This window comes from Taudactylus pleione, unplaced genomic scaffold, assembly GCF_031769625.1.
Source record: "Taudactylus pleione unplaced genomic scaffold, aTauple2 ptg000407l, whole genome shotgun sequence".
NCBI classification, from domain to species: Eukaryota; Metazoa; Chordata; class Amphibia; order Anura; family Myobatrachidae; genus Taudactylus; species Taudactylus pleione.
In genome coordinates, this window is record NW_028284809.1 from 1,958,664 (window position 1) to 1,984,686 (window position 26,023).

Here is a 26,023-nt window from a genome sequence, read left to right on the forward strand (position 1 = left end):
CAAGTGATTTTGGAAGCCATACTGATTTCTGTTCTGTAAGTGAGTCTGCTCCTGATATACCCCATTTACTAGGTGAGGACAATGTAAAAATATGAAGGCTGCAAGTGTACTTCAGGGTCCAGTTTTCAACCCGGGCAATGCCAGGTATCCCAGCTAGTGTATGAATAAATATAATTTATTACTGTGTACTCTACCCAGTGGCATAGCCAGCTTTTGACATTATTACATCAATAATTGGCTTACCACTGACATTATATTAATAACTCTAACACACACACACACAAACACACACAGTACATAAACAGTATAAAGTAACACAGTCAGATCTCAGTGATTGCTATACAGTAACCAGAGCATCCCAGTTACAATACAGAGAGAATTTTTGTGACTGTCATGGAATACAAGGCACATTTTTGTGACCACCACACACTACAAAGAGCAGTTTTCAGACCACCATACAATACAAAGAGCATATTTGTGACAGCTATACAAAACAGAAAACAATTTTTTTGACTGGCACTCAAATCATCCCCTCATCACTATTTCACCACTCCTCAAAAATCATATTAGGCAGTCTCTGGGTGGCCCTGCACTGACTGGCACCCCTATCTGATAGATGCAGTTTTCAAGATTTCTTCAGCAAAGGGTACCTCCCCTGTTCCACCTGGCTATGCCACTGACTCTACCATGTATTACTATATGTGTGTTGTTAATATTTAAACATTTTAAATATTTTCTTCTAGCAAAACCCATCCTGGATGATATAAAGACAACTATGTGTGACTCCGGAGATGTGCTGTGCTCTATGGCCCTACGAAATGTCTATCCCAAGCAGCTGACACTCAAATGGACCACAGGGAAAGATCAGCTGCCATCCAAATCCACAGAGGACTGGAAGGAGACTGCTGATAAAACGTATTCTCTCCGCAGCCAATGCACAGTCCCAGGACAGCTCTTTATGGATCCCAGCATTGAAGTCTCTGTGACCTGGAAACACAAATCTATGGACAAACCAGAAACCAGAGTCCTGTCTGGGAGAGACATCGGTAAGGGCAGGAAATGTACTTTTCTAGTGGTGTATGCTGGATAAGCATCCATTACTTGTCACACAAGAAAGTTAGCAAATACATTACCCATTGTGTTACGCATTTTGTTTTTCACATATATTTATCATCTTTACTTAATGAAGGTCGTGGATGGCGCCCAGAAATCCAGGCAGTTCCCGTGACTCATGTAATGGTAGAGAGACGGGCTACTGTCCAGTACAACATCTCCAGGTATTTCCCGGATGCCCTGACTGTGAGCTGGTATAAGAAGGAGACAGGAGGCCAGATATCTGGTCCTTTATCTGACAGTGATAAGTATAAGATGTCAGTCACCCAGTCCCAGAGACAGCCAGATAACACATACTCCTGTACAGCCAGCCTGGTGCTAACTCCATCACCGGGAGACCGAGGGTCAGAAATCCTCTGCAGAGTGGGACATCCCAGCCTGGAGACACCAGTAGAGAGAAGCACAGGAGCGTTACAGGTGATGGGTGAGTGGGCCAGGAGTGTACATGTTATGGGGATTGCTCCAATGTAACACTCAGTAATCACCCATTGCCACGTGTATCCTATGAATATAATAATATAGGCTTTTCATGTTTTCTTTCCAGCTAAACCCAATAAAAGGAAGCCGGTAAAACTAACTTTGGGCAAAGAAGAGGTAAAATACCTTCTGACTCTGGAGAACTTCTATCCCAGAGATGTCCACATTCAGTGGTGTTATGGGTCAGGAGAGCAACTAACACAGACCTGTGTCCCAAAGGAGAGATATAGCACTAATTTAAATAAAACCTGTACTGTCGCAAGTGAGTGTAGACTGTCTGAGACTCAAGTGAACATCCCGGACCTCAGAGTACGTGTGACCTGGACCCACGAGTCTATGGATGAATCTAGGTGCAGTGAGCTCTCTCTAACAGATACAGGTGAGGATTATATGTGCATATATCATTTTCCTCCTATGTAAGTACCCTACTATGCTCATTCTATCTCAGTGACTATTCGCATTATAATGGTGACCTGTAGTGCACGCTTGCCAACTCTCCCTCATTGTCAGTGAGACTCCCTGAAATAGTAGTAATATCCCTGACTCCTTGTAGAGTCCAGCAATCTCCCTGATTGCACCTTACCCCCATTATGAAGCTGTTACAGTAAAAAAAAAACAGAGATATATACATTCAAATGTGATCATTAGTATAATTTCCCTGCATTGGTTAACTTATAAGGCACAACGATCCCTATGGCTACATGTATTTTCTGAGAAGTATCAGTGTGTTTTCATCACCAAGTAGATCTTACTAACTGCTTTGGGGCTTGTTTACATGTGGATGTAAGTCCGTTTTATAACACGCCTCTCAGATGTAGCAGGACACGCCCATCACATGTATGACACGCCTCTCAGATGTAGCAGGACACGCCCACTTTACCTCTACGGTCATAGGTGCTGCTATCACAATCTCCCTGAAATGCTTTTTCAAAAGTAGGCAAGTGTGCTGTAGGTTGATGGGGATCCTTATTTTATTTTTAAGATATTTAACAATGGTGCATTTTATTTATTGTCCCCATGTTATACATGAATGCTATATGTTCTTCTTTGTAATAGACTAGCGCCCCTATAGCAATTTAGCTTTGCAAAATAATGAACAAATCATATTACTAGTTGACAGAACAGAAATGTTTTACAAGATCACCCCTGGTAAAAAAAAAAAAAAACAGGACAAGAGCAGGGGTGGAGATTTCTGTCTGTCATAGGGTTGTGCCTAGATGGCCAGTGGGCTACTGTAACTTCTACTTGCAGCCATATTTATATCATTTGTATGACAACTTTCTCTTTCCTTTTTCTAATTTAACAAGTTATGCACACATGTAAGAAACACCATACATTCCTCTGCTGCAGGCTGGAACTCATGTGGGACTATATGGTATTATGTTGGGTTTTAATTACAAATGTTGTTTTGTAAGTATTCTACAGTATGTATTAGTGAGGTTTTGTTATTTTCTGGATAAAGTGGCCAGGAATAACTAAGATGAAGTGGGTTATGAAATAGGATCTAAGGGCCTGATTCAGACCCGGTCGCTAAGCTGCTGGGCGAGTTTCGCAATCTACGCATGCGTAAAAGACGCAGTGCGCGTGCGCGAACCAGTCGTTGCAATCGGGAAGCGATCGCAGTGAGTACACAGACGCCCTGCAAGATTGAGTGACAGGATGAGCCATTTGTGGGTGGTGACAGGGGGAGGTCGATGGAAACGGGGATGTGGTGGTGCGAGCGCAGGTGTGCCTCAGCGTCAAAACACTGTTTCTAGGGCGTACATAGTTAAGACGCAGCATCATAGTACACGTCACATGGCTGTATTACACACTGTAGCACTCGCAGTGCTTGCGGTAGGGTATGGTAAACCACAAGCGCTGCGAATGGCTCCGATGTTACTGATTGTTGCATACACTTCCTGGGGATGACGTTTGTTACTAAGGGAAAGTGGGCGTCTTATGACAGGCTGGTGGGCGTCTAAAAACATACCGCTATTGCACGCCAAGACATAGTGGATGTGCTAATGTCTTGCCGTGCGATCACATGATTTGCATACTTTGACAGCGGGCGGCTGCGTGTGAACGCATCTAGCGACCGGGTCTGAATCGGGCCCTAAAGCTGGCCACACACTAAACCAACTTTCATCCAACCATCCAACTAGTTGATTGGTTGGAATGAAAATCTGGTAACGTATGGGAGTAACTGATGATCAGCAATTTGCTCCTAAATGCCAGGAAACAGATGAAAATGGTCGTCAGACAAGTTTGTTAAATGTTTGATCTAAACAATTTGTTCAAACAACAGTTTTTGTCCATTTTTCGGCATTTGGGAGCAAATTGCTGATTGTCATTTGCTTTCATACCTAACCAGATTTTCATTCCAACCAATCAACTAGTTGGCTGGTTGGATGTAAGTTGGTCTAGTGTGTGGCCAGCTTAAGACTACAGCATCGCAGGATTTCAGTAAATTCACTGCTAAATCTAAAGCAGCAATCAGTTATAAGGTTGATTTTAACTATTATTGAGCTAGATGATATACTTGAAATAACTGGTGGACCAGTGAGGTCAAATCTCTATGCCAGGGGTTCCCAACCACAGTCCTCAAGGCACACTAACAGACCAGGTTTTAAGGGTAACCATACTTAAGCACAGGTGTCTTCATTAGTATCTCAGTTATTTTGCTTTAACCATCTGTGCTCAAGAATGGATATCAGTAAAACCTGGACTGGGGTGGCTGATCTTCGCCGGCTTTTTTGGGTTCTGCACCCTAGACTTTGACCAAGTATTAGGGACCTCCAGAATCAGAGAAGCATGGAGGCTTAAGCTGGCCACAGACCTAAAGATTATCTGTCCAACCAGCTGATTGGTTGGAATGAAGATCTGGTAACATATGGGAGTAAATGATGATCAGCAATTTGCTCCTAAATGCCAGGAAACAGATGAAAATGGCGTCAGACAAGTTTGTTAAATGTTTGATCTAAACAATTTGTTCAAACAACAGTTTTTGTCCATTTTCCGGCATTTTGGAGCAAATTGCTGATTGTCATTTGCTTTCATACCTTACCAGATTTTCATTCCAACCAATCAACTAGTTGGATGGTTGGACAGATAATCTTTAGATGTGTGGCCAGATTTAGCCATATTTTGGCAAAAATATGCAACTGAGATCTCTGAATTATCTACCACCATGTAGTTTTTCAAATCTTTTTGCTGATTTCATTCTGAGTGCTCGGGGAATACTTTTTGCTGTTTCTTGTTTGTGTATAGTTGTCTACAGAGATTGTTATTAAAATGATTGTACGTATAATGCCATTTATTTTGTAATGGAAATGCTAGAACTAAATATGTATAAGGATATATGACTTCTCTAAACCAAGCTTTCAAATGGTTATGTTTGTTATGAACTAATTAGATGTGAGGTTTCTCTTGAATGATCCCAACTGTTGCTTATCACATAATTAAGAGCACAATATAAGGAGGAACAATCAACCTTATACCCTTATCTTGATAAAGCTCCGGAACCGGAGCAAAACGCGTCAACTGTTTAATTCCTGAGCTGCTGCTATCTTTAAAGTATCTAAGTGATTTTACGGCTCCCCATGGCTAATATTTATACACGGGATCCTGGTGAGCCAAGCCTGCAGTCTACAGCAGCAGCAAAATGGGAGAGCCGGCCCATAGTGAGAGCCAGCACTATGACTGAAAGCGGACCAACCTGGGAGGTACAATAAACTAACCGCTGGGAGAGAGCCCGTGACACACAGCCGGGAGGCAGCGACGCTCCACAATACGGCCGGCAAGTTGTTACCGCTGCGGCTGCTCTAGACCATCACAGCGAGTAGGCTAAGCTGATCTGGGGGGTAATACCTTGTGACTACCCATATACAAAAAATTATATATTACTTCCAGCTGAGAAACCGCAATGTTCTCTACTACAGGTATACTTTATAATCTGGTTTACATTGGATAAACTTTATATCTGTGTATCGAGGACTGAAACTAGAATCCTTCTAGTACTGGACAGTATTAATCTGTGGGTGAGCACATGAGGGCTACTGTATATTGCAATATATTAATAGACCAACGGATTAAAGTAGCAGCTGAGTAGATTCAATTGTATTTTTTGAAAAGTTTTTATATGTATGTTTTATTGTATCTGTGATGTGATAGTAGCTTATGCTAATATTTGATTAAATATATTTAAGTAAGAGAAGTCTGATTACTGAGATCAACAAAAAATATTGGATCATTTTATTGGTATTGGTCATATATTACATCATATATTATAGGCAGCAGCGAAGTTACGTTTTTTCTTTCTGTTCTCCTAAATATTGTTTTTGACGTTTACTATGAGGCATGATCATGTCTATTAAATTGACTTTATTACTTTCCTGTAGATTATCCCTGGCGCCCAGCAATGAGGATATCGGTTCCACATCTAGGGATGAACGAAGAGGCCTCACTGCAATGTACCATCTCCAAATACTTCCCAAATGCTGTAACTGTGATGTGGCTGAGAAAGGACCCAATATCTGGTGAAACGAGCTGTGTATCTTCCAGCGGGCTGTACAGAGTGTCTAACGATCATTTAGGCAGACAGACTGATAACACGTACTCATGTCAGTCACGCCTGACCTTCACTCCCACTCTGGCAACAGAACATGGTGCGGAATTCATATGCCGGGTGCAGCATCCCAGCCTGGTGCAACCACTGGAGCAGAGTACAGGACCTCTGCACGTAACTGGTGAGTATCAGGTGCTAGTGGTAAGTGTGTCCCAGGATATCAGTATTTGTCTACAATTATACAATTCATCCTCCTGTTAGGTACTGATAGTTTGTTTAATGGGGTCATCTATGCCCATTAAATAGTTTATATGTTTGAAGAGTGATAAATTGGAGAAGTTGCCCAAAGCAACCAATCAGCTTCTGTCATTTATCTAGCACTGTCTTTGAAAGTCACTCTCACAGCAGAGAACAGACACAGAGCTTCTGTACAGCATCAGCTTGACAGACAATGGTTTCAACCAATCTCTTTGTGATTCTTGGATATGTGGAGAGCAGGGGCAGAAATCAAGTCACTTCCTGCTGTGTGCATAACCTGTGATAGAAGTGTATGACCCAGTGGCTGCCCATTCTGTGGCAGGAGGGACCACGGCCCTGTTTCTTAGTCGTACGTAATGCCAATGCATCTCTGGACGCCTGCTGCAAACGGAATGCGAATTAAATGCACACGGAATTCTAACGCGACTATAAGCGTGTTCTAATCCGTCCCATTTTTTCTACTTCAGGATCCATAGGGTATCCACAGGATACCTTGGGGTATAGGCGATGTGGTAGTCATCGGGCACCACAGAGTTAAATTTCATCTCCCAGGATGCATTGGGTCCCCTCTCCCATACCCTGCCCCCAGGCCAAGGCACCTTCAGTTTCGTAGGTGCCGGCATGGAGTTGGGTCACCGCACAGAGGGGGCCCCAGAAGATCTTCAGTAGCGGACAGCACGGACAGTCCAAGAGGATGACCGGGCTGCAGCTCCACCACCCCACCGGTGCCAAGACACCGGTACCGATCCGGGGATCTCGGCTGGCTTACGGGGTCTTAGCTAGCCGGGTCCCCAGAGGATCCCTGGACTGTGACCGGGCGCAGGGGGGTTCAGGTAAGCAGCGGGTACCCGCGGTGGGGACCCACTGATGCACAGTCCCTTTTGTCCCCAGGGTAGGGGACTCCCTGGGAATTGCTAGTAGTGGGGCCAGGCACTGAGTACTGCACTCCCACTAGACCACCAGGGACGTCGGGCTGGAGCTTTGCTTAACGCTCCTGCGTCCCAGGGGCTAATGACAGGCCAGGGGAGCATGCCTTCCCTGTCACACAGCCGGCACCTCCCCGGCTACTCACAGCGCCTTCTACTGCGGTCTGGCCGGCTGTGGCAGCGTCCCTCCCCCGAACCCGCCTCCTCTCAGCTTGTCGGCGGCCATTTTCTCAGAAAGTGTGCAGCACGCTGAACGCTGGTCTCCTTGTTGGAATTGCAGTCCGGGTTCCCCTGCATACCTCTCCTCCTGTTAGAGTCTGGTAGGAATAGTGCTACACACTCTGACCTGTGTCTGTGTAGTTGATTATAGTGCCATTAGTGCAGGTGAAATTTCTGCATTGTATGTGACTATATGCTAGCGCTGTCTGACTGTGATTTATTTTTCTAAAACTGTCAGCCATTTTACTTTCCCTTCTCTCCAGCCCTAGTGGTACAGTGCTGTCAGGGTGGGAATTGCCTCACAATTAACATTGTTTTTCTGTGTGGTGGGTCACATACAACTTACATACTCTCATTACTATGTCTGGGAGTGAGGATTCTGTACTTAATGATGTCCCTATCCACCTATCCTGCTCCAAATGTAAGGCAGGACTAGGGGAAGGGAGGTGGTTACTGAGGGTTTACGTGCTACGTGTCATGCCCCTTCAGGTCCACCTGCTGTCACTACATCTGCAAAGGAACCTCCCTGGGCTTGTTTTGCTCAGGCATTCACAGCCATTGCGGGACGTTTGGCGGCTCCCCTGCGTTTCCCCAGTTGGGGTTCATGCAGCAGGCAGTGGTCCCGTCTCCCATGCAGGGGATCCCCAGGCAGATGTGGGTGGCGCAGTGCCTCCCTCAGCAGACAGCACCCCCTCAGGTCTCTCAGGAGCCTGTTTGGGTAAACTCTCTGTCTACAATGGTGCAAAACCTTACAGACATTTTACAGAGGGAATCACCACTGCGGCCTGCTAAAAGACCGTTACTGTCATCTCAATCTACACATTATGTGATGACGGTGAGATACTGTACATGATTTATCTGACTCTGAGCTCCCTCCTAGGGAGGTAGAGTCTAAATCTAAGATTCCAGGCCTGATACGGGCAGTCCGTGTGGCCATGGTAATTGAGGATGAGGACCCTCCTGCAGTTAAGTCCAAATATGCCTATTTTAAGGATCTTAAGGGTAATGCTGCTGTATCTGATGCTGTATCTGATCAACTAGTAGATCATTTGGAGGAGGCGTGGCAATTTCCTGGAAAGCGCTTCCAGCCTCAAAGACGCCTGGCTTATGCCTACCCCTTTGCGGAGGATTATTTCACTAAATGGGAAACTCCCCCTCAGGTGGACTCTCATGTGACGCGTCTGGTGAAGTTTGTGACCTTGCCTATGCCGTCCATGTCCTCCCTGAAGGATGTTATGGATCGCAAGGTGGAAGTTTGTCTGAAGTCTACATACTCCCTCACTGGAGGGGCCTCCAGACTGGTCATGGCTATCTGCTGGGTAGCTAAAGCCATGGAACGGTGGACAGATGCCTTGGAGGCATCTCTTTCTTCGGATACTGCCAGTGAGCAAATTGAGCTAGTGGGCAATCTCCAGGATTCAGCTACATACATTAATGAGGCGGCTTTGGATGTCAGTCTCCTCACTTCTAGGATTCAACTGCGGCAGTTTCAGTTCGCCGCTCTCTGTGATTACACTCTTATAGAGCGGATGCGGATGCCTTATAATGGTCAGGTCCATTTCGGCCCTGATTTGGAAAAAATTGTGGATACGTTGGCAGCAGCAAAATCTGCATGTCTGCCTCCGGCTTCAGCTCCATCAGGGTCTGGGTCCTCGTCCTTTCGGTCCTATCGGCCCCATGGAAAACCTTATGTACTGTCTTTTCCTAGACCATGAGGCGCCAAAAAGGCTGCCAAGCCCAAGAAACAAGCTTGGAGCACCAAGCCTGATGATAAGCCCTCAGCCATCCTGATGAGACGGGCCTCCCCATGGGGGGACCCCAAGGTGGGAGACCGACTTCTTCAGTTCACCCAGTGCTGGTGTCAGACTACCACAGACACTTGGGTAAGGGAAGTGGTTTCTCACGGGTATGCCCTCTCCTTCCGTAGATGGCCTCCCTATTAGTTCTTTACCACAGGCCTTCAGTCGAATCAGGACAAGGCGTTAGAAATCCAGGGAGTAGTGCAGTCTATGCTCCAAGCAGGGGTCATAGTGCCTGTCCCAAAGGGGGACGGGTTATTCTTCCAACCTCTTTCTGGTACCAAATCCAAATGTATCGTACCGTCCTATCCTCAACCTCAAATCCCTACACAAGTTTCTGAGGGTGCCACGGTTCAGGATGGAGAACCTGCGCTCCATAATATTGGCTATGGAACCTGGGGATTTTGTGGTGTCTCTGGATGTTCAGGATGCATACCTGCATATCCCGATTGCTTCGGCTCAACAGCATTTCCTCAGATGCACCAACATTTCCAGTTTCAGGCCCTACCGTTTGGCCTCTCTACAGCTCTGAGGGTGTTTACCGAAGGGATGGCAGTTATGGCGGCCCATTTACGACAACAAGTGGTCCGTCTGTTACCCTACCTGGATGACATTCTGCTGTTAGCCGGGTCTCCAAAGGTACTTCACCACCATCTACAGCTGACGATCTTTGTGGTGCATACTCACGGCTAGCTGACAAATGGGAAGAAGTCCTCCCTAAGTCCTTCTCAAAGGATGCTTCACCTCGGAGCACATTTGGATTCTCAACAGCACAGATCTCTGTGTTGCAGTCTCGGGTCCGCAGCTGCCTGCCAAGTATCCATTAATTCGGCGATGAGGTTACTGGGATCCATAGTGTCGACTTTCGACATGGTGGAGTATGCCCAGGTTCATTCCTGACCTCTGCAGAAGTTGATCCTCTCCAGATGGAATGGGTTACCCCGTCGGAAAAAGACCTAGACGATAGTGCTTTTTCCGGAGGTACGTCTGTCTCTGGCCTGGTGGCTGCAGACATCTCATCTCAACAAGGGACGCCCCTTTTGCATCCGGGCTGGGTCCTCCTGACGATGGACACTCAATTCAAGGACGGTGGATGACAGCAGAACCTGCTCTTCCGATCAACAAATTGGAAATTCGGGCAGTTTTCAGGGCTCTTCAGCAAGCAAGACTCATACTTCACGGAAAATCCGTGCAAGTTCAGTTAGACAACGCCACCACGGTGGCTTACATAAACCACCAAGGAGGAACTCCGAGTCAGACGGCACTGACATAAGTGTCCCACATTTTGACATGGGTGGAAGGCAATTTCCCAGCCATCTTGGCAGTGTTCATTCCAGGAGTACTCAATTGGGAAGCGGACTTCCTCAGCCGTCACAACGTGCATCCGAGGTAATTGTCTCTTCACCAGGAAGTGTTTCAACTCTTAGTGGACAGGTGGGGCCTTCCCGAAATAGATCTCATGGCCTCCCGACACAATCGCAAGCTGCCAGTGTACGGGTCCAGAACAATAGATGCACAGGCTCTCCTTGTAGACGTGCTGTCAGTCAGCTAAGGGAGGGTGAGGGAGGGTGTAACTGCTGCTGGTGTTAGGTAAGGTAGGGTGGGTGTAACTGCTGCTGGTGTTAATTAAGGGAGGGTGGGGGAGGGTGTAACTGCTGCTGGTGTTAGCTAAGGGAGGGTGGGGGAGGGTGTAACTGCTGCTGGTGTTAGCTAAGGGAGTGTGTAACTGCTGCTGGTGTTAGGTAAGGGAGGGTGGGGGACTGTGTAACTGCTGCTGGTGTTAGGTGGGGGAGGGGTGTAACTGCTGATGGTTTTGGGGTGACACCAACCCTAGTGACGCCTCTGGATGTAGTTCATCTTCATATGGGGAGCCCTCGTTTCACAATGTCCAGGTCTTCCAATTTACATTGCAGGCATTCTACTGCAGTCTCAAGTCCATGCACAAGCAAAAGAGCCTTTGTCTAGGTCTTGATTTATATACCATCGTATGGGTGTTGGCTTTCCGGATATTAAACCCATATTAGTTGCATAATGAGTATCAAGCACTGATTGGTACAGCATAGCATGGACCATTCTTACCTCTTGCACATGCTCTGTAAGCAATAAGATGTACTCAGACAACGAAATACAGTAATGACGTGTCTTAATGTCTGGAGATAAACTCGGTTTCAAAGCCCCTTTGTGTAGAATATGGACATCACTATCAGTAACCCATAATGCTTAGCATCTCTACACATCTCACAATGGTCATTCTATTGGAATGTGGCTAACTGTCTACTGATAATACCATATAAGGTATGAATGGCTCATTATACAACTACTGTACTAATGACAGGTACAAGTTGGCCCTTCAATATATGTCTTGTTTGACCACAAAGGTGATCTGACCAGTCTATGCATAGACTAGAACTACATGAATACAATGTCCTTTTTCAAACCTCAATGGGGCTTAGCACTGGTTGTGTGTTACAACTTCTATGCCTATGTAGAAATTATATATTTAACCCACTGGTTACAGAGAGGCTGGGTGGGTATTGTTGTTCCATGATAAATGTGGGTTAGACGTAAAGATGTGTCCTCGCACATCTTTGCAGTCATGCCAAACAGCCCTTCCTGGTGTGCCAGGTCCCATGACACAGCTTTTTTCCATCACAATTTCCGTCTACAGGCTCAGTCGCACACAGATATACGAGTGTCACATATCAAATTAATCAGCACCAAGCCGCATTTTCAGCAACAACAAAAAAAGCTGCCCAACGCTGGCAGAGTAGCACTGGACCTGGAGGCTGAGTCTCGCCAGGCATGTCGCTCTGCGTGGCGTATTGAGGATGGATCATACGAAAATAACAGAGAAAACCTTGATTGCGCAGTAAACAGAAACTGTGCAGCTAATATTACCACAATAACGAGCAAAACATCATTACTTGATACTGACAATGTGATAAATGGTTAGTGGGTGTATTCTGAGCTAATTACCTGAAATTTTTTTATATAAAACGGAGTATCCTTAAACCAATAAAATATTCACCAGAAATAACTTTTTCCTTGATTAGTTAAGGTAAAGAATGTGTGATTGTTTCCATAAAGTTAAAAACCTCAAGTCTGTATTACCCAAATAATGGGACATAGGGCCTGATTCAGACCCACTCGCGAGCGGCTGTCCGCTCGCAAGTGGGTCGATGTTATGGACTGAGCATGCGCACGACGGAGGGAGCTCCGTCGTGCATATGCGCCAGACGCGACGAGCAAAGGAAAGTCCTTCGCTCGTTGTGTCCGATCAAAGGGGGCGTGCTGTCAATGTTGATTGACAGCACGCCCCCTTTGGTGGGCGTGCCGGGGGCGTGCCTCCCTGACGGGGGCGTTCCCACGGGAACGCCTCCCATCAGAAGCCGGCCCACTGACATCACTAGTGATGTCAGTGGGAGTGATTTTGGCTCTGATAGAGCCAAAATCACTCCGGAGCTTGCGGTTGAAAACCTCAACTGCAGGCTCTGGCTCGCAAATTCGATGGTCGCGATGGTCTCGACCATCGCGACCATCACAATGCACGCTCGTATAGCCTGTGGGTGGTGACCCACAGCTATACGAGCGTCCAGGAGGACGCTCCATGAAAATGGAGCCCGGCCCTCATTCAGAGCGTGCGCTCTGCTCAGAGCGTACGGCTCTGAATGAGGGCCATAGGTCTTAAGCTCAATCAGCAATTTATTTTACACACACATAAAATATGCAAAATTATAACAAAACAAATAACAGTAACCCTGGCTCATACCATTTAAGATAGTAGTGGTGTGCGCAAATAGAATGCAGTAGCCTAGCAACAGACATCTGGAACTATTTGATGTGTGAGACCTGTACGTGGGATCCGGGTCCTTTAAAAACAAGGGATCGTGGCGCATTTTGGGTACTGTGGTCTTCTCTCAAGTGTGGATCACACTTGAGAAAGGATTACAGGATCCGAAACGCATCATGTGGACACCATAACTTGTTGTTTTTGATTATAGCATGGAAGGAAAGTGTTGGATGTCAGATTTGGAGACTATAAGGGTGGTATTGGGAAGTAAATGATACTGACAGGATCCAACCTTGTTGAAGATGAAATATAGCATATTGCCTTATGTGTAATGCGTCACCTGGGAGAATTCAGCATGAAACATGTCTGCTTGGAGGTTGAGCAGGTGCATGTGACCACTTTACCAGGATGCTCAACTCTTTTGTGATAATGGAGACAATTTGTGACCAATCATATATGTGTTTCCTATCCACTGCCAGCCAAATAGCTCTAACATGCCCCGGGTTTTAGTTGCTAATGGAGGTATTGTAGTAGTAATGATTGAGAGAAAGGGACCAGGGGAAAATGAGAATGTTGAGATGGCAGCTGAAATAGATTGGATTGGTAGCAATGATCCACAGCTCATCAGTCATGTGCTACCTGTTCTTCACTGGTAAAAGAGAATAGCTGTGTCACTTTGAACATTTGTTTAACACTCTAGTGTGATTGAAGATCTTTAGTGTGGAATTTCTCACTGTTCTAGTCATTGCTTCATCGTTTCCAAGCTACAGCAGAGAGGCAGGTGGTCCCCAACCCCAACACAATAATTGACACAATGAATAAAATAAAGTTCACTTTATTAAACTGGAACTCTTCGATAATTCTGGAACTCCTTAAGCATGCAGTTAGTAACAACACTATAGCACAATATAATATAATTAGGCAATACTTTAAATAGATATCACAGTACCATAACTCATGAATTGTTACCTCCAATTACTTACTTACTTAGCAAATATAAGTTATTTTGTTGGGCTAATAGTTAAAGTCTCAAATATAACAAAACAACTATATTTCCCTACAAAGAGAATATCGTCTGGCCAGTGTTAATGTTGGTGCACATATACTGGAAACCTAATATCTAGGGTAGGTGGATTCCTTTGTAACTATGTACTGGTGAGCATAGAGTTGCCATTTGATATTGTCCTCCTGCGATAGTTTGATATTCCTCCATAGCCTATATGGAGCAGGATTTTCCAACAGCTTTCCTTATTTTCAAATATTAAATTCCTGGCTGATTTTTTACCTAATGCAAAGCACAGTATGTCTGTGAAGGTGTCTTTTGTTTAGTCAGTTTCAAAGATTACTTGAGTTTTTAAAGGAAGTCACTGACTCTTATCATCCTGGTAAGCACCTCAGCTATTTTTAGAAATATACATCAATGTAGGTTGATAAACACCACTAACGGCTCTATTTATCAACATTATTTTTACTAAAATAATGTGAAAAAGGGTGTTTTCACACCCTTTTCCCATTATTTTAGTATCACCTATAGTTATTACAGGGCAATTGGAGTTGAATTCGTAAAATTCTACTCCAACCCCTAAGTATCACTTATTTTTAGTAAAGCAGATCGCATTTCCCATAACTGTAATGGGAAATGTGATCCGACCAGAGTTACTAAAAATAAATTGTGAAAAAATACCGGGGGAAGCCCTGTGATAATAACGTCACCTGGAGGTGGCAGTATCCAGGGTCTCCCCCGGTTACCGACCTCCTGCCCTGCTCTAACGGGGAGAGCAGACCCGGGAGTCGGTCCCAGTAATCAGCTGTGTGGTCTAAATAGACCGCAAGCTGATTACTGTAAAAAAAAAAAAAAAAAACTACTTACCTGACTCCTGGGACCGGTGATCGGGTCTCCGGTGATGACTCCCCTCCGGTCAGCTGGTCTCCCACAGTGCACTCTGGCCCGGTCTTCAGGTGATCGGGCCCCAGTGCAGTATGGGAGATCACCTGACCGGAGGAATGGAGGACATCACCGGAGGCCAGGAGCATGCAGGTAAGTGTAAGTAAGGGAGAGGGGGGTCGCGGGGGGGAGGGGGCGTCGCGGGGGTCCGCGATCGTGGGGGGCGGGGCTTAGCACCGGGGGAGGGGCTTAGCACCGGAGGGGGGTTAGCAGCGGCGACCGGTCGGCGCATGCGAGGGCACTTAATCATGGTATTTTTTGCGAAAATACTGTGATAAGGCTCCGAAGGGGATTCGCAGGGACAGAGCTTTATCGCAAGCTCTGTCCCTGCAAGGGATTTGTAGTAAATCCCCGTGATATTGCCTGAATTCGCAATGCGAATTCACTCGGTAATATCACACTACAATCTGCATTACCAATGCGGATTGTAGTAAATAGAGCCCTAAGTCTCTGCTGAAGAATCTCTCTTAGTATATATAACTATGACAGGATTGGTCTCATGTAGCCCTGGTGTGACAGATTGTATTATACTCAGTGTGAGGACAGCCGCTGCCAGTACTGCTCAGGATAGGAATCCTTCTCCTGTGGTAGATCCACCCCTGGTGCTCATTATACAGACAGGTGACTGGTGTAAAGGTGTGTATCCATTAGGCATCGTTATCGTTCAATCGCTTGTTAATCGTCTGCAAATCGTTCACAAATCGGCCAGGTAAATGTCGAAAACGACCAGCGATGCGCGTGCCCGCTGGTCGTTTTTTCCATCTATCATCGCCAGTACATGCTGGTCAACCTGATGATCACGTCAGGTTCAGCATGTACAGGGATGATGGATGTGCATACAACTGAACGACCGAACGTTCACAGACATAGAAACGACGGCACGATTACAATGTTGTCTATTAGTGGTTACGCACCTTAAGTCTCCTGATTGTGCACTGAGACGAGACAGTCAGTACATCTCCATTATCTTATCTCCTGCCTGGTTTCCTCCTCACAGACACACACCAGGAACATCCGCTTCATAATCCTGGACACAATGTCACCCTCTATGAGATTCCTTCACCACATAACACTGCTGCAGATGATAACACAGACTATAGTAAGTATAGCTGCACTTTACAAATCAAGACTAATAAAATAGGAGTAATTTATGAAGCTGCAGAACTGTCTGGTTGCAGCATAACTTCCTTCTGTTATGTCCTCTTCATTTTGCTCTCGGTGATATGGGGAATTACATGACTGAGAGCCTGGTGGCTGAGACCAATGGAAGAGGCTGGGTGGGTATTGTTGTACCTTGATAAATGCGGGTTAGACGTACAGATGTGTCTACTCACATCTTTTCTGCAGTTACAGCAAATAGCCCCTCTCGCTGTGCCAGGACCCATGTGACTCTGCTAGCGCCGGGTGTCTTTTTTTGTGTCATTTTTGGCGTCTAATCCATAATTTGATGCAACTAGGAAGCACCAGGAGACTGTGCAGATTATTTTAATACGTGACACTATGATGCAGCAATCACAGCTTTCTTCCACACCAAGTTCCGTGTACAGACTCAGTCGCACACAGATATACAAGTGTCACATATCTAATGAATCAGTACAGTCTCTTGGTGCATCCTAGTTGCATTATATTGTGACTTAGATGCATTTTCAGCAATAAAAAAAAAAAAAGACGCCCGGCGCTAGCGAGTTGCACAAGACCAGACTCCTCACTCACGCCAGGCGTATCGAGCTGCATGGCGTATTGAAGCTAGATGTAGGAGGACACAACTGTAGGCATTTTCCTTTTATTGCATTCAGATTGGGAAACAAGCGTTTCCCAAAATACTGTTATGGGCCCCATTATCTTATCTCCTGCCTGGTTTCCTCCTCACAGACACACACCAGGAACATCCGCCTCAGAACCATTGGCACAATGTCACCCACAATGAGATCCCCTCATCATATTACACTGCTGCAGATGGGAACACAGACTTCAGTAAGTTTATCAGCTCTTCACAAATTATGACTATTAAATAAGAGTAATGTATGAAGCTGTAGAACTGTCGGGTGCAGCATAAACTGCTTCTATTGTGTCATCTTCATTTTGTTGTTTTGGGCTGAGGTCCTGGTGGCTGAGAACAGTGACCATTAGGGAGAGGCTGGGTGGGTAACATTCCTTGATGAATGTGGGATAGACATAGTCATGCTCCTTCTGTTGTATCGGGATTGCTGGATGCAGTAGAATGATCGCTCTTAAGAAATAGTTCTGAAGAAAATATTTGAACAGGATTCCCCTAATAACTACTCAGTGCTGTTACTGCAGTTTTGGATCTATTCTTGAATGCATATCATGAAATAAGCTGTGTGCACGTCCGGCCAGGAGGACACATCTGTAATTCTCCCAAGCAAAGAGACCAAAATGTGATGATAGCATGGAAGGAAAGTGTTAGAGGTCAGGGTTGGAGAATATAAGGGTGGTAATGGGAAGTATAGGATACTGACAGGGTCCTGCCTTGTACAAGATGACATACAGCACACACATTGCCTTATGTGTAATGTGTCACCTGGGAGATCAGGTGCCAGTGACCTCTATACCAGGAGGCTCAACTCATTTGTTATAACAGAGACAGTTCATGACCATCTGATCATGGGTCACAGGCATGGGAAAGTGGTTGGTGTACACAAACGCTCATTCACTCACTTAGGAGCCCGTACTCCATAACGCCGGTGCAAGTTTCAATGGTGCAACCAATGGTCTAAAGACGCACCAATCGGAATGTCAGCACCTACGGAGGCTGACAGTGGGCGTCTCAGTCCTGGCACATTCGCATGCACGATTGTACACCAGGGGCATTAGCATAAAGTTGCAGACAGACTCCAGCCAATAGACGCAGAGACAGAAGCAGCTGCGTCCAACTCACAATCAGGCCCAACGTGTCATCATTATCTACACTGAGAGCTGAGAATCCAAAAATAAAACTTGTTGTTATTTACTTGCTTTACAATCAGTAGCCATCAACCGTCTGCTTCACTCTATGGACTGAGGTGTTAGCATTATATCAGGGCACTGGTCATGGCACCGTTACCGGCGGCAAATCACCATAAAAGCCCAACGTGTCTATAATACCGCAGAGGGGATTTCCAGCATGCTGGGCATGTACTGGCACCAAGCTGTCACTGGGCAGTTCTCATTTGGTTAGTGTCCCAGTGGCCATAGCTGTGATATAAGGGGAGAGCACATTATATAGACAGGTGACCGGTGTAATAGTCCTGGTTGTACACTGAGATGAGACGGTCAGTACAGCCCCATTATCTTATCTCCTGCCTGGTTTCCTCCTCACAGACACACACCAGGAACATCCGCCTCAGCACCATGAGCATAATGTCACCCACAATGAGATCCCGCCATCACATTACACAACTGCAGATGGTAACACAGGAATCAGTAAGTATAACTATGAGTCAGTGATGTGCACCCATATATCCACCCAAACAGGCCGTCTACAGAGGTCAGGTGGGGAAGTTACCCATAGCAACCAATCAGGTTATGGCTATCATCTTATAGAATGTACTAGATAAATGATAGGTATAAACTAATTGGTTTGATTTGGGGCAACTTCTCCACTTGCCCTCATTAGTAGGTTTGATACATCTCCCCCTCTGTAATCGGAGATGAGCTGTCAGAACAAATCTCTCCTAGTAAACATACAGGGGTCTATTTACTAAGCAGTGTTAGGAGACAGAGTGAAAAGTGATAAGGTGCCAGCCAATCAGCTCCCAACTGTCATCTCACAGGCTGTGTTTGAAAAATGACAGTTGGGAGCTGATTGGCTGGCACCTTATCACTTTCTTATCACTTTTCACTCTGTCTCCTAACACTGCTTAGTAAATAGACCCCTGTATGTCTTAAACTGATTTTATCAGCACTTGAAACAGAGCTCTTACAATTTACAAATCAAGGCTAATAAAATAAGAGTAATTTTTTGAAGCTGCAGGACTGTCAGAGAGCAGCATAAGTTCCTTCTGTTATGTCATCTTCATTTTGTTTTTTGTTTGCTTGAGTTACATGAATAGGGGAATGACTATTGGGGAGCAGCTGGGGGGCTCCGGTTGTTCCTTGATAAATAGGGACTCAGCCTAGTCATGCTCCTTGTCACTATTACATGTTATTGGTAATCGTCGCTGCCACAGAAATGCCTGGTCCTTAAAGATACGATTTCTTCTTAGCTTAGGTCTTATACTAATTAAATGTTTGATATCATCTACTGTACTCCAGCGTTGAATTGTTTTTAATATCTGATTTTATTTCTATATAGTTTAAAACAAGTAATAGCTAAATAGTTTCCAATGTTCAATATAGAAACCAGTTCTTATAAAAGCTTTTGATGATCCCATCATTATGTTTGGTTTACAATATGTGATTTTCAACTTCCAAAAATAATTATACAAATCAACGCGTTTCATAGATCATTTGCCCTCGTCATTAGAGTGAAGTATGTAAATATGCTTCATTTGTATCCAGATTCCAGCAAGGGTCAAAGCTTTAGAAAATGAAATGCTCTATGGTACAGTCTTGTCCACGTTGGAACGAATAGGTTCTGCCTTCCTCCCAAAGGAGTCCCCGTAACACTAGTCCTCCAATCTATGTCATAGGCCCAGAATACACACAGGGTACAGTCATGTGCATTTTAGTGCATCCAGATTGGGAGACAAGAGTTTTGCTTCGTAGCAAAATATATTGAGATGGGCATCATTGCGTAGATGTTGTTGTTACCAGTTTTGTGCGTGGTCACAGAGATTATTTAATAAAATACTTGAAAATTACTCCCCTGATAACTGCTCACTACTGTTAATTCGGTTTTGGGTCTGTACTTGAATGTTACACACGAAATACTAATAAAATAAGATATATTCTAGGGGTAACAGTACTAATTGCTGTGATGTCAGTATGTGATGGTGAATTGGTAGGTGCTATTCTCATTAGTCCAATACATGACTGTCTCCACCTTATTGAAAAAATGTATGTACTCTGGTGCAAGTGTAGATGGTATGCGCTGTCTTTGCGCGGTTGGGCGCATGCTTGTACACAAGGATGGGATTTGTAGCGGCATTAGCATAAAGACGTGTCTGCGACCATCTCTAATCAGGCCCCAAAATGTGCCTGTATCATGAAAGGAAAATGCTAGAGCGCAGGGTTGGAGTATATGATGGTGAGAAGGGGAAGAGGAGGTGCAGGTTTATCCCAGGAGCTCACCTTATTCACGAGGACACACAGAATATCGCTTTGCAATTAAAAAGAGACGTAGTAGCACCCTGTATGTAATGTGTTACCTTGTAGAACGCAATACTAAATCGGCCTACATGGAGCTGGTGCTGGACACTGGGCCGTTGTTCTAAGATGTTCAAGCCCTTTATGCTTTGGAGACAAATTGTGACCAATTGATCATGGATCTCCTAGCCAACACTAGGAAAATAGAGCTGCAATGCCCTGTGGTGTAGTCTCTAATGGAGGCACTCTTATAATTAGGATTGGTCCCTTTGTAAGACAAAGGCCAAGTGAGAGAAGAGAGGAAGGAGGGATAGGTGGAGAGTAGGAATGTTTAGCTGGTCCATCATATGCTACTGTACCTGTTCTCCACTAGTTTAGGAGATTAGCCGTGTCTTGTGAAGTAGTTGCCAATGCTGATACTTTGATGGTAAATATGAAACTCTTGAGGACATCAGGTAGGAGAGGTGGTAGGGGAGATGGCTCGGCATGAAGGGAAGAAAGGAGAGGGCCGTGGGAAAAGATAAAGCACAAAATAAATTGAGAAACTCGGTAGAGTTGGGTCTGCTACTTCTAGTAACAAGGCCAGGGGTCAAGTTTCTCTTTAAAGAGCCATCTGATAGTTACCCATTTTAACAATATTCTGGATCACCCATTTAAATTATGGACATGGCTCTCCATCTGGCCCGCAGGCTAGGAATGGGCATTGAACATTGATGTTTTGCAAACATCAGTGCTTTGAGGTCTATATTTGATGTTGTGGGGGAATTTTCTACAGCCTTTCCATTGATGTTGGGAGTTTAAGGTTTTTCCTCCATCAATGTTTTTTTTTTGCCAATCTTAATGTTTTTCTGTATACAGTATGTCGTCAAAATCTCAGAAATCAATGTTTTCATCCAAAAACATAGCTGCTCTAATACCAAAAACATGAACATTTTGTGGCCAATGTTTTTTTTTTTTTTATTATGACATTGATGGACATGTGTTGTGCTAACACCGATGTAAAGCTGGTGATATACCATCCCTTACATATGCCAGGAGTATTATACCATGTACAATTACTGTGGGCTTATCCCCCCCTGGAAGACTTTGGCACTTAGCTGTATTTTGGAAAAAACGGTGCTGGTGACCGCAAGATAATTAAATTCACCTTGCAATCAATATAGACGAGACAGTGACTGAGTCATATTTGGGTCTATTTCCCCGTTATGTCCCTATGTGGATACAGGAAGTAGAGGGAAATGAAATGAATGCTGGGAAGCTGGCGAGGGTGCGGTGTGCCACGTGATTCGCGGTGAGGCCGGGGGTCTGCAGGCCACAGCTGGGAGATGCTCTCTGGCTCTCTGGTTGGGACACCACTCCAAAAATGTGAGCTCACAGAGAGTGCATTGATTATTTGCAGATAGTCCTGATGCTTTTGATGAAGGATGAGCAGAAGAAAGTCTATGGATGATTTAATATTGTCAGTCACAGCCACAGAACACAGGGCCTGATTCAGACCCGCTCGCGAGCGCTGAGCGCTCGCAAGCAGGTCGATGTTGCCCAAATGCGCATGCACACGACGGAGACGCCTCTGTCGTGCGCATGTGCAAGACCCGAATAACGACGGGGGTGGGTGAAGAGAGCACCCCTGAAGGACAGAGCAGCCCCTGGACAACACAGCACTACAGCCAGCCAGCCCCTATGGACAGGACAACAGCCAGCCAATATATGGACAAGGACAACAGTAGCCAGCCAGCCCCTATGTATATATATATGGACAACAGTAGCCTGCCAGCCCAGCTTTTCACACTGGGGGTGGGTGAAGAGAGCACCCCTGAAGGACAGAGCAGCCCCTGGACAACACAGCACTACAGCCAGCCAGCCCCTATGAACAGGACAACAGCCAGCCCCTATATGGACAAGGACAACAGTAGCCAGCCAGCCCCGATGTATTGTATATGGAAAACAGTAGCCAGCCAGCCAACCCCTATGGTCAGCATCAGCAACATCCATCCTTCCCTCTCCACAGTAGCCAGCCATACTTTATTTTTATAAAAAAAAAATGTTATAACAGTCCATCTAACACACTGAGGGTCTCATTTAGACCCGCTCGCGAGCGCAGGACGCTCGCAAGCAGGTCAATGGTACCCAAGTGCGCATGCGCAGGACAGAGGGAGCTCCGTTGTGCGCATGCACGAGACCCGGTGAGCGACGGGGTAGCCGTCGCTCGGGGTCTCGCACCAAAGGGGGCGTGCTGTCGATGGTGAGTGACAGCACGCCCCCTTTGGTAGATAGAGCCAAAATCACTCCAGGGCTTGCGGTCATCGAGACCCTACCGCAGGGTCTCGTCGCAGGCCCGATGGTCACGATCCATCGCGACCATCATCATGGACACTCGCATAAGCTGTGGGTGGTAACCCACAGCTATGCGAGCGTCCAAGAGGCCGCTTCGAAAAAAAAAAAACACGCCCTGATTTAGAGCGGGCGCTCGTTCAGAGCGTCCGGCTCTGAATCAGGCCCACAGGCCAGACATGTCTGTTTGTAATGGCTGCAGAAATTGGGGGCTGCTTATTGGTAGTAAGTAGGTGTAACATGGACTTGTATAATGCGATTAGAAAACACCAATTCCATAGATCTCGTGTCACAATAATCTACCACACTATGGGAATATAAGTGACCCAGTTACTGTCTTCTCATCTCTATCTCTGGGTTTCTTCTCACAGGTCAGCAAAATATCCTGTCAAATAATTGTGATGATACAGAAATGGATCACGGTGAGTTTATACGATGAATGTGCATGAAGGAAGATGATATTAGTTTGTACATAGTGAGTTGTAGCATCTGCTCCGTGTAGTCACCAGTTAGGGAGCAGCGATATAATGTAGCACTTCCCCGACCAGAACAGATCAGTGTATAATGAGTCCTCTTTACCTAAGTAACACAGAGGAGCTCAGAGAAACAGGTGGCTACGTCTATAGCTCTCTGGGAGAGTCTGAGACATCAAGGGGCGTATTCAATAAGGTGCGGAAAGCCGTTTTTGGCGAAAAATTTTCGCCGATGATGTCATTTTGCCAGCGGAAACTTATGCCCGTATTCAAGGGTGTCGACTTTTCACCGGTGCGGAAAGTAAATGCATTGGTATAGGCTAAAAAGATTTGCCTATGAAACCAGGCGGAAAAAAGTGCAGCATTCCAGTTTTGGGGTGCAAAGGTGGGGAAACCCCCAAAAAATGGCTTTAAAAAAGGGGGTGAAAAAAAAACAAAGTTGGGGTACAAACTTAAAAACTAGCGAAATAAGCTTTTGGGGGGTCTGGAAGTATTGGGGAGGTGTTTTTTTGATTGCAGGTGATTGCTGTAGGTGCGTTTTTACGTTTTTTAAAACTTCACTTTTGCAATTTTTAACCATGCTTGCACCCATTTTCATGTACCCCAAATTTGCTGGGACTAGTTATTTTCACCAAGAAAAACTGCTAATTGCTATTCTTTACCACTTGTGCAAAGATGCTAATTAGCAGCAATTGAGAGCATTTATGTACCCCAGCAGGGCTATTCGGGGGCATCTATATTGATCCCCAATGTTAGTGCATCTTTTGGGGGGTGTCAGGCTGATTTCCCCAAATCTGACAGTACTTTTCACCTGTTAGAGGTTTGCTGGGTCCCGTTTTCGCTGATTTCTAATTGAATACGGGGATAAGCGGGGACGTAGGCGATACTTTTTTGCATGGAAGACCAGTGATGACGTCAAAGTCCGGAATGCGAAACGCTCTCTGCTGTTCGCACCTAATTGAATATGCCCCCAAGTTGGGATAACTAGTGCTCTATCTGTATATTACTAACAATGTATATAATGTTTCCTGCCTGTCTGATAAATAGATTTTGAAATAGCTAATACTTTATATGAGAAAGTTCTGCAGGCGAATATATGGTTACTGTGCAATGGGATAATGTATCCTTATATTCTACACTGAGAGAGGTTACTGTTGCTCTATATACAATGAGATATTAATAGAATGAATACATAAACATGTTCTGTAATTGTATAATAAACATCGCTTATTGGCCGAGGCTGTAGATGTCACACATTCCATGGGTTGAAGTGTTAGCATCCGTGTTAGGGTCACATGACATCAGATGACTGGTCACGGTCGCTGTTACCAGCAGAATATCACAGTGTAAATGCAGTTGTCTAATCACAGCCCATCACATGTAATAGCCTGACGTGTCTGCAATACTGTGTGGTGAGTATCCATTAAGTGATGGCGCCCATACATCTGCGACAGATCGCCGCGATCCCGCATTCCTGCGATGCCAGGTCGGAGAATCTGTGAAATTTAACATGTATAATTTCACCGATCTTCTGACGGATCACGGAACATCGATGGCCGCCGCTCTGCATTTCCGACCGGTGAATCAGTTTTTCCAATCCCATCGCAGCATCGCGAGACCTGACGGTAGATGTACGTGGGCCTTTAGGCTATAACTGGCACTATGCTGTGAATGGGGGGTTGTCACAGGGATGATTATGGTGCATTGGATGCAGATAACAGAGCTGAGGCTCTGATGTACGGTGGAGAGCTCATCATACAGACAGGTGACTGCTCCATTATCTAATCTCCTGTGTGGTTTCCTTCTCACAGAAACATACCCAGTACATCCACAGCACCCTCATGAATACTGTGTCATCAGTTACCAGCATCCTGCTTCACCCTGCGCTGCTACTGAGGGGAGTGCAGACTCCGGTAAGCTTAGAGATGAACAATATAAGTACCCTGATAATAAATACCCCCCAAACAGTCCTGTGTTTCATGGTCCAGTCCTTTCCTTGCCATGTGCAGGAGGGTCTATGTGAGTGGTTGGCGGTGAGCTGGGCAGAATGCACTTCTCTTATTGTACCCAGATACAGGGAGAAGAGTTTGTTTTGCAGGAAACATATCTAAATGGGATTCATGGGTCTGAGCAGGGGCGTGTCTATAATGGGTGCAGGGTGTGCGGTGCACACGGGCCCCTGGGTCCACACTCTGCACCCATGTAATTATTATACTTACTGTACCTCTCCAGAGTCCTGCATCGGCCGCTGCCGAAGATTGAGATTACCAAGAAAATAGCTGCTGCGGCATACCTCCCAGCATTCTCCCACCCTGGGGAGGGACAGTTCGCCCAAAAATGGGGCGTGGCTTCGAGAAAAGGGGTGGAGCCTGTGGAAAACGGGGCAGGGCCTCGCAGCTTCCCCCGTTTTCGTCACTATGGGGGCGTGCCCAGCACTCTCCAAGATGCTGGGCAGCCCCCAGGCTCTCCCTACACGAGTGAGCAGATGCTGTGTGCATGTGCACGGCATCTGTTCTCCTCCTTGTGATCCTCCCAACTTCATTCCACCGCGGGACTGTCGCGCTGAATGCGGGACAGTTGTGAAGTATGGCTGCGGCCATTTTCCTGGTGATTTGCGCACTAGAGATGCCTTCAGAACCTTGTACATTCAAATGAGAAGTCTCTGGCATGTTTATTTATTGGCCGTTATTTATATAGCGCACACACATTTTGCAGCGTTGTACAGAGAATATTTGGCCAGTCACATACGTCCCTGCCCCGGTGGAGCTTACATGTGCTCTTTTCTCTGTGATTAACGGATTGGTGTAAGAGACCACTTCTCATTGGCTACCCTGTTAGCTATACAGTTGCCAAGCTCTCCTGATTAATCACGCTGGGTGCCCCACAGGTACGGTCCATC

The 26,023-nt window shown here is 45.6% G+C and overlaps 1 protein-coding gene across 5 annotated transcripts in view; it reads left to right on the forward strand.

The window, feature by feature from the left end:
• The window catches only part of LOC148506367 (uncharacterized), a 117,050-nt gene that overhangs the window by 83,102 nt on the left and 7,925 nt on the right, over positions 1 to 26,023 (forward strand). For 2 of the 5 annotated variants that reach the window (XM_088446908.1, XM_088446911.1), the window contains exons 14-22: positions 744 to 1,046; positions 1,190 to 1,537; positions 1,658 to 1,969; positions 5,970 to 6,317; positions 16,071 to 16,172; positions 16,946 to 17,047; positions 18,395 to 18,496; positions 23,023 to 23,073; positions 24,936 to 25,037. In XM_088446908.1, coding sequence (XP_088303034.1) covers positions 744 to 1,046; positions 1,190 to 1,537; positions 1,658 to 1,969; positions 5,970 to 6,317; positions 16,071 to 16,172; positions 16,946 to 17,047; positions 18,395 to 18,496; positions 23,023 to 23,073; positions 24,936 to 25,037 — 1,770 coding nt within the window. The remainder of the gene's footprint in view (positions 1 to 743; positions 1,047 to 1,189; positions 1,538 to 1,657; positions 1,970 to 5,969; positions 6,318 to 16,070; positions 16,173 to 16,945; positions 17,048 to 18,394; positions 18,497 to 23,022; positions 23,074 to 24,935; positions 25,038 to 26,023) is intronic. The other 3 variants (XM_088446913.1, XM_088446912.1, XM_088446914.1) reach the window with 3 other exon arrangements.